Source organism: Babylonia areolata, chromosome 10, assembly GCF_041734735.1.
Source record: "Babylonia areolata isolate BAREFJ2019XMU chromosome 10, ASM4173473v1, whole genome shotgun sequence".
Taxonomy (NCBI): domain Eukaryota; kingdom Metazoa; phylum Mollusca; class Gastropoda; order Neogastropoda; family Buccinidae; genus Babylonia; species Babylonia areolata.
The window spans coordinates 43,348,809-43,358,543 of NC_134885.1; the positions used below are offsets into that span (position 1 = coordinate 43,348,809).

The 9,735-nt window shown below is 45.1% G+C and overlaps 1 protein-coding gene across 1 annotated transcript in view; it reads right to left on the bottom strand.

Moving 5' to 3' along the window:
- Positions 1-7,149: 7,149 nt before the first annotated feature.
- Positions 7,150-9,735, bottom strand: part of LOC143287021 (glutamate receptor ionotropic, kainate 3-like) — a 57,504-nt gene continuing 54,918 nt past the window's right edge. The window contains exon 19 of the mRNA XM_076595033.1: positions 7,150-9,255. Coding sequence (XP_076451148.1) covers positions 9,145-9,255 — 111 coding nt within the window. The 3' untranslated portion in view covers positions 7,150-9,144. The remainder of the gene's footprint in view (positions 9,256-9,735) is intronic.

Here is a 9,735-nt window from a genome sequence, read left to right on the forward strand (position 1 = left end):
CACTGCAGCAAACTATGTCTGAGGACCGTCCAATCCTGCAGGAACCTTGGTATGTCTGAGGACCGTCCAACACTGCAGCAAACTTGGTACGTCTGAGGACCGTCCAACACTGCAGCAAACTATGTCCGAGGACCGTCCAACACTGCAGGAACCTTGGTATGTCTGAGGACCGTCCAACACTGCAGCAAACTAAGTATGTCTGAGGACCGTCCAACACTGCAGCAAACTAAGTACGTCCGAGGACCGTCCAACACTGCAGCAAATTAAGTATGTCTGAGGACCGTCCAACACTGCAGCAAACTAAGTATGTCTGAGGACCGTCCAACACTGCAGCAAACTAAGTATGTCTGAGGACCGTCCAACACTGCAGCAAACTAAGTATGTCTGAGGACCGTCCAACACTGCAGCAAACTAAGTATGTCTGAGGACCGTCCAACACTGCAGCAAACTAAGTATGTCTGAGGACCGTCCAACACTGCAGGAAACTTGGTACGTCTGAGGACCGTCCAACACTGCAGCAAACTAAGTATGTCTGAGGACCGTCCAGGAAACTTGGTATGTCTGAGGACCGTCCAACACTGCAGGAAACTAAGTATGTCTGAGGACCGTCCAACACTGCAGCAAACTAAATACGTCTGAGGACCGTCCAACACTGCAGCAAACTAAGTATGTCTGAGGACCGTCCAATCCTGCAGCAAACTAAGTATGTCTGAGGACCGTCCAATCCTGCAGCAAACTAAGTATGTCTGAGGACCGTCCAACACTGCAGCAAACTAAGTATGTCTGAGGACCGTCCAACACTGCACGGAACGCAACCAGGTTGATAAAAAAAAGCCGTTTAGAAGAGTATACAGAGTGACCTTGTGTCTGTGCATTTTACCCGTCCATGTTGACCACAGAGCCTTGCCATAACACCAGTCAAGATCAACAACTAAGCGTTGCAATAATCACATCCAGATTTTACAACTAAGCCTTGCAGGAAACAGACCCTATTAACAACTAAATCTTGCAGCAAGACATATCCAGATTAATGAAAGCTAAGCAATATATCATAAAACGATATCTAACAACAGCAGCAAGCAACAACAACAACAACAACTACTACTACTACTACTACACACACACACACACACACACACACACACGCACACGCACGCACGCACACACAAAAACAATCCTGATAACTATTACCATTGTGACCAAGCGTCAGACTGTGCTGCCTCTTGCAAAGAACACCACGTGATTTGTGCCTTGTGACGTCACCTCTACTCATGAACTGTTTGGAGATAAAGGACGGAGGGAGAAGGGGTGGGGGGGTGGAGGGTGTGTGTGTGTGTGTGCGGGGGGGTGGGGTGGGGGGCAGGGGGGGGATAAAATCGGCAGGAGAGCGGTGCTGGCAGGGGGAGTTCGGAATCCCTTGTTTCACGCACTGACGAAGTGTGCAGACTCTGACTTGTGTGTGGACAAAAGCGCGGATCTGAAACAAGTTGGACTCTGCGAATAATCCCGCGGCGCTCTGATGAACCCAAGGTGGCGGCGCAAAGTCGCGAGTTTTCTTATTGTCTTCCATTGGACGAAGGTTGTTCTTTCGTCAACGAACACGGACCGGACACGGACAGAGAAGTGACCACGTTGTGCTGTTGTGTTGTGCTTGGTTGTAGTTCTGTGCATTGGTTTTGGTGATGCTTCCTCTACACTTATCGGTGACCTCGGTGTGGTAGTCCTGGTGATGCTTCCTCTACACTTATCGGTGACCTTGGTGTGGTAGTCCTGGTGATGCTTCCTCTACACTTATCGGTGACCTTGGTGTGGTAGTCCTGGTGATGCTTCCTCTACACTTATCGGTGACCTCGCTGTGGTAGTCCTGGTGATGCTTCCTCTACACTTATCGATGACCTCGGTGTGGTAGTCCTGGTGATGCTTCCTCTACACTTATCGGTGACCTTGGTGTGGTAGTCCTGGTGATGCTTCCTCTACACTTATCGGTGACCTCGGTGAGGTAGTCCTGTCTCTAAATAAACCTTTTCTTCCTCAGTGCTGACATTGTGCACGGTGTCATGGTAGCCTGTCACTGACAGCATGTGTTCAGCTGCTAGGCCAGCAGCAAAAAGACATGGTGAAAGGACATGGTGCAGGGCTGACAGCAGAAGGACATTGTGCAAGGCTGACAGCAGAAAGAAAGGACATGGTGCAGGGCTGACAGCAGAAAGAAAGGACATGGTGCAAGGCTGACAGCAGAAGGACATGGTGCAAGGCTGACAGCAGAAAGAAAGGACATGGTGCAGGGCTGACAGCAGAAAGAAAGGACATGGTGCAGGGCTGACAGCAGAAAGAAAGGACATGGTGCAAGGCTGACAGCAGAAGGACATGGTGCAAGGCTGACAGCAGAAAGAAAGGACATGGTGCAAGGCTGACAGCAGAAAGAAAGGACATGGTGCAGGGCTGACAGCAGAAAGAAAGGACATGGTGCAAGGCTGACAGCAGAAAGAAAGGACATGGTGCAAGGACATGGTGCAGGGCTGACAGCAGAAGGACATTGTGCAAGGCTGACAGCAGAAAGAAAGGACATGGTGCAGGGCTGACAGCAGAAAGAAAGGACATGGTGCAAGGCTGACAGCAGAAGGACATGGTGCAAGGCTGACAGCAGAAAGAAAGGACATGGTGCAAGGCTGACAGCAGAAAGAAAGGACATGGTGCAGGGCTGACAGCAGAAAGAAAGGACATGGTGCAAGGCTGACAGCAGAAAGAAAGGACATGGTGCAAGGCTGACAGCAGAAGGACATGGTGCAAGGCTGACAGCAGAAAGAAAGGACATGGTGCAGGGCTGACAGCAGAAGGAAGGACATGGTGCAGGGCTGACAGCAGAAAGAAAGGACATGGTGCAAGGCTGACAGCAGGACAGGACATGGTGCAAGGCTGACAGCAGAAGGAGATGGTGCAAGGCTGACAGCAGGACAGGACATGGTGCAAGGCTGACAAGGACATGGTGCAAGGCTGACAGCAGGACAGGACATGGTGCAAGGCTGACAAGGACATGGTGCAAGGCTGACAGCAGGACAGGACATGGTGCAAGGCTGACAAGGACATGGTGCAAGGCTGACAGCAGGACAGGACATGGTGCAAGGCTGACAGCAGGACAGGACATGGTGTGGGCTGAGAAGGAAAGGTTTAAATTCTTAGTGATCACTGTATCTTTCATATCTTTTTCTTCACTATTCAAATGCTTCTTGATTACTGTATCTTTCATATCTTTTTCTTCACTATTCAAATGCTTAGTGATTACATATCTTTTTCTTCACTATTCAAATGCTTAGTGATTACTGTATCTTTCATATCTTTTTCTTCACTATTCAAATGCTTCTTGATTACTGTATCTTTCATATCTTTTTCTTCACTTTTCAAATGCGTAGTGATTACTGTATCTTTCATATCTTTTTCTTCACTTTTCAAATGCGTAGTGATTACTGTGTCTTACGGATCTTTTTCTTCACTGTTTAAAGTTTCAATGATTACTGTGCATTCCATATCCGACATGACTGCCGCCAATGGTGTTTCTACACTACTACTACTACGACTACTACTACCGTGACACAAATGGTCAGGTTACCCGTGAAAGATCTTCCTGTTTTATTGTCGTGTCTCCAGTTGTGACCGGCACTGTTGCAACATAACATTTAATTTACACTCTTCCACTTGTCAAGGTAACTGGTTTTGGTGAGGGTTTCTGGAATTTTCTCCTCTGTGTGTGTGTGTGTGTGTGTGTGTGTGTGTGTGTCACTGATTATTGTGTCTGTGTCTATATATATATATATATTTTCTATGGGGCTGGAGGCCACAAGTCCTGTCTTCCGAACCGCACCATCATCATGATCATACACATCTTTGTCATCCTGGATTTTATTTATAATGACGACAACAAACACACAGATACAGATACACACAGACACAGACACACACACACACACACACACACACACACACATGTACACTCACACGTGCACACACGCACACACACACACAAACACAAATGCATGCGCGCGCACACACACACACACACACACACACACACACACTCGCACGTGCACACACACACACACATGCAAATACAAATGCAAATAAATGCATGCGCGTGCACGCACACGCACACACACACACACACACACACACACACACAGGGAAACCAAGTAACCACTGAATATCGAAGAATGATTATTGCTCTGATATTGATGATAGGAAACCAAAACCACTGTTGTGCCTTAATTCAAATGTCGACAGCTTTGTTGTGATGCGTATGTATAAAGGCCTACCTATTTCCCCGCTTGAACTTTTTAACTTTCAATTGCCTGTGAAGTAGACATCATTAGTGGCGTGCTATATTGCCACTGCTTTTCTTTTCCTTGTCATCAGCAAACAGGTGGTGTGTGTATATTGTCATTTCTTTTTATCTTTGTCATCAATAAACATGTCAATAACAGCATTAGACACTCCTCTGTGTGTGTGTGTGTGTGTGTGTGTGTGTGTGTGTGTGTGTGTGTGTGTGTGTGTGAGAGAGAGAGAGGGGGTGTGGGGGGTGGAGGGAGGTAATGTATGTGTTTGTACGTATTTGCCATTGCAAGTGTGTATCTATGTGTTCGTGAAAACCAGACCACGCCACAATACACTAATATTCAATCCCGAATCAATCCGATACCTTGCCATGTATTACAACGCAAGCATTTCAATACAATGCACTCTTATACAACATATAGCAATCCAATACAATGCATCATAATACTACAACCTAAAGCAATCCATTACAATGCATCAAAATACTACAACATGAAGCAATCCAATACAATGCATCATAATACTACAACATGAAGCAATCCAATACAATGCATCATAATACTACAACATAAAGCAATCCAATACAATGCACCATACTACAACATAAAGCAATCCAATACAATGCATCATAATACTACAACATGAAGCAATCCAATACAATGCATCATAATACTACAACATAAAGCAATCCAATACAATGCATTATAATACTACAACATAAAACAATCCAATACAATGCATCATAATACTACAACATGAAGCAATCCCATACAATGCATCATAATACTACATCATGAAGCAATCCAATACAATGCATCATAGTATTACAATATGAAGCAATCCCATACAGTGCACCATGATACAACATAAAGCAATAGAGAGATCACAACACCGTGCAATACAACAGTCTAACGCAGTGTTCAACACGGCAAAGAACATGAAAATACAAAGTATTGCTAAGAATGCAGTGGACAGCTGATTCACCGAACAAAGCACCAAGCAGACCAGCACATACACCATGCCATACAGAAAAACACCATACAGTTAACTGCAGCCACAGCATTAAGCCATAATCATAATGACTAAATTGCAGTTACAATTACAGTACTAAATTACAATTACAGACAAAACTACAATTAAAGTACTAAATTACAATTACAGACAAAACTACAATTACAGTACTAAATTACAATTACTGTGCTAAACTCCAGCTATAAATCAAGAAATAATTACAATTACAGAACTAAAGGAGGCACGATTGCACTGGCTCTTTGTGCTGCAGCCTTGGGGGGCTAGTTAACCTTTGGGAACCATCCCAACTGACTGTCCTAAAACCCTCTTGGGCAAGAGAGTGGGGATGTTACTTGGGCAAGACACTCTCCACTATGATCAAATTCTAGCCCAGATAGTCGGGACAGCAGTTGCCTCCTCTGTTGTTCTGATGGTCATAGTCGGACACGAATGACTATCATACAAATGCAAACTTAAGTACGAATACAATTACAGTACTAATTTATAATTACGATATAAAGTACTATTACAGTGACAAATTGAAATCACAGTTACAGTGCTAAATCACAGTTACAGTGCTAAATCACAGTTACAGTGCTAAATCACAGTTACAGTGCTAAATCACAGTTACAGCGTTCAAAATCACAACTGCAGTGCTCAATAACAGCTACACTGCTACATCACAGTTACAGTGCTACATCACAACTACAGTGCTAGTGCTACATCACAACAGTGTTACATCACAACTACATTGCTAGTACTACATCACAGTTACAGTGCTACATCACAACTACAGTGCTAGTGCTACATCACAACAGTGTTACATCACAGTTACATTGCTACATCACAACTACAGTGCTAGTGCTACATCACAACAGTGTTCCATCACAACTACATTGCTACATCACAATCACAACTACAGTGCTACATCACAACTACATTGCTACATCACAATTGCAACTACAGTGATACATCACAACTACAGTGATACATCACATCACAACTACAGTGATACATCACAACTACAGTGATACATCACATCACAACTACAGGGCTACATCACAACTACAGGGCTACATCACAACTACAGTGATACATCACAACTACAGTGATACATCACATCACAACTACAGGGCTACATCACAACTACAGTGATACATCACATCACAACTACAGGGCTACATCACAACTACAGGGCTACATCACAACTACAGTGATACATCACATCACAACTACAGGGCTACATCACAACTACAGGGCTACATCACAACTACAGTGATACATCACATCACAACTACAGTGATACATCACAACTACAGTGATACATCACAACTACAGGGCTACATCACAACTACAGTGATACATCACAACCACAGGGCTACATCACAACTACAGTGATACATCACATCACAACTACAGTGATACATCACAACTACAGTGATACATCACATCACAGCTACAGTGATACATCACATCACAACTACAGGGCTACATCACAACTACAGGGCTACATCACAACTACAGGGCTACATCACAACTACAGTGATACATCACAACTACAGGGCTACATCACAACTACAGTGATACATCACAACTACAGGGCTACATCACAACTACAGGGCTACATCACAACTACAGTGATACATCACATCACAACTACAGTGATACATCACAACTACAGTGATACATCACAACTACAGTGATACATCACATCACAGCTACAGTGATACATCACAACTACAGTGATACATGGGCAGAGCGGAGAAGGTCCGACTTGCCTACACTTTCATGGTGCCACCACCCTCACTGGTCTGTTGACAGTTAGACATGGACAGGTGTTATGTTTGACTGGTCTGTTGACAGTGAGACATGGACAGATGTTATGTTTGACTGGTCTGTTGACAGTTAGACATGGACAGATGTTATGTTTGACTGGTCTGTTGACAGTGAGACATGGACAGGTGTTATGTTTGACTGGTCTGTTGACAGTGAGACATGGACAGGTGTTATGTTTGGTCTGTTGACAGTGAGACATGGACAGGTGTTATGTTTGATTGGTCTGTTGACAGTTAGACATGGACAGGTGTTATGTTTGATTGGTCTGTTGACAGTGAGACATGGACAGGTGTTATGTTTGACTGGTCTGTTGACAGTGAGACATGGACAGGTGTTATGTTTGACTGGTCTGTTGACAGTGAGACATGGACAGGTGTTATGTTTGACTGGTCTGTTGACAGTTAGACACGGACAGGTGTTATGTTTGACTGGTCTGTTGACAGTGAGACATGGACGGGTGTTATGTTTGACTGGTCTGTTGACAGTTACACATGGACAGGTGTTATGTTTGATTGGTCTGTTGACAGTTACACATGGACAGGTGTTATGTTTGACTGGTCTGTTGACAGTGAGACATGGACAGGTGTTATGTTTGACTGGTCTGTTGACAGTGAGACATGGACAGGTGTTAAAGATGTATGTTAACAGACACCGTTTGAAATGGACAGGTGTTTAAAGATGTATGTTAACAGACACCATGACATGGACAGGTGTTAAAAAATGTATGTGTACAGACATCATTTGAAATGGACAGGTGTTAAAAGATGTATGTATACAGACATCATTTGAAATGGACAGGTGTTAAAAGATGTATGTATACAGACATCATTTGACATGGACAGGTGTTAAAAGATGTATGTATACAGACACCAGAGCTCAGGTGATCAGCAGATTAAGGAGGCGTGCACACAGACGCAAAAATGAAATTTTGGAAAAGCAGAAAACTTTTTTTCTCGAAATAAGAGAGCAAGTGATGTCTACGAGTGTACACTTTATTTTCTTTAAACAAATCACCCTCACGTCATCAAAATCCAAGCAACTGTTGACGAACAAATGGGCCTTTTTGGCTGTGCCAATGGATGGTGCTGGAACTTTGAGGCGAGAGTGACCCCTGTCATCATCATCATCATCATCATCATCATCACCATCATCACCATCATCATCATCATCATCATCATCATCATCAGCGCTGCGCTTTGCTGCTCGGTGTTCACTGTCACAGGAGTCGTTCTTTCCTTGCTGCCGGCATCATCATCAGACAGAGGACAGGGTGTGCAGGGCCCAGTGGTCCATCAGAACAGGGTGTGTAGGACAGCAGTTCATCAGAACAGGGTGTGCAGGGCTCAGCGGTCCATCAGAACAGGGTGTGCAGGGCTCAGTGGTCCATCAGAACAGGGTGTGTAGGGCTCAGTGGTCCATCAGAACAGGGTGTGCAGGGCTCAGTGGTCCATCAGAACAGGGTGTGCAGGACTCAGTGGTCCATCAGAACAGGGTGTGTAGGGCTCAGCGGTCCATCAGAACAGGGTGTGTAGGGCTCAGCGGTCCATCAGAACAGGGTGTGCAGGGCTCAGTGGTCCATCAGAACAGGGTGTGCAGGGCTCAGCGGTCCATCAGAACAGGGTGTGCAGGACTCAGTGGTCCATCAGAACAGGGTGTGTAGGACTCAGTGGTCCATCAGAACAGGGTGTGTAGGGCTCAGCGGTCCATCAGAACAGGGTGTGCAGGGCTCACTGGTCCATCAGAACAGGGTGTGCAGGGCTCAGCAGTCCATCAGAACAGGGTGTGCAGGGCTCAGCGGTCCATCAGAACAGGGTGTGCAGGGCTCAGTGGTCCATCAGAACAGGGTGTGCAGGGCTCAGCGGTCCATCAGAACAGGGTGTGTAGGACAGCGGTGTATCAGGCGTAGAAAGCAAACTGGGTGTGCATGGGGTCAGTGGTCCATCAAAACAGGGTGTGCAGGACAGCGGTGTATCAGGCGTAGAAAGCAAACTGGGTGTGCAGGGGGTCAGCGGTCCAGTCTGGCGGGGCAGTGGCCTCTGGGTTGGCTGGCTCTGGTGGTTCGGTTTCCTGCGTTACCTCCTCCTGCATTGCAACAACTCACTTCATTTGGCGATTGTTTCAGTTCCTTCATCACATCAGTTCGGCTTAGCAACCGTTATTATGTATTAGTTCCTTGCTTGGTATAATTAGTGAAGTAATTACATTCAGTCTAGTTCAGTCTAGTGTACTGGATAAATAATAATAATAATAATAATAATAATAATAATGGTACTTATATAGCGCTAAATCTTGTGCATAAACAAATCAAAGCGCTTTCGCACCAGTCATTCTCACGCAAGCATAACTCTAAAACTGAAAAAAACTAAAAAGACAAGGAAGAGGCAGGGAAGGGAGGCTACTTTGGGAAGAGGTGGGTTTTAAGGCCAGACTTGAAAGAGCTGAGTGTGGAGACTTGACGAAGCGAAAGAGGAAGTTCATTCCAATTGCAAGGTCCAGAGACAGAGAAAGAACGGTGGCCAACAGTCGAGAGTTTGAATCTGGGTATATGTAAGTGGAGTGGAT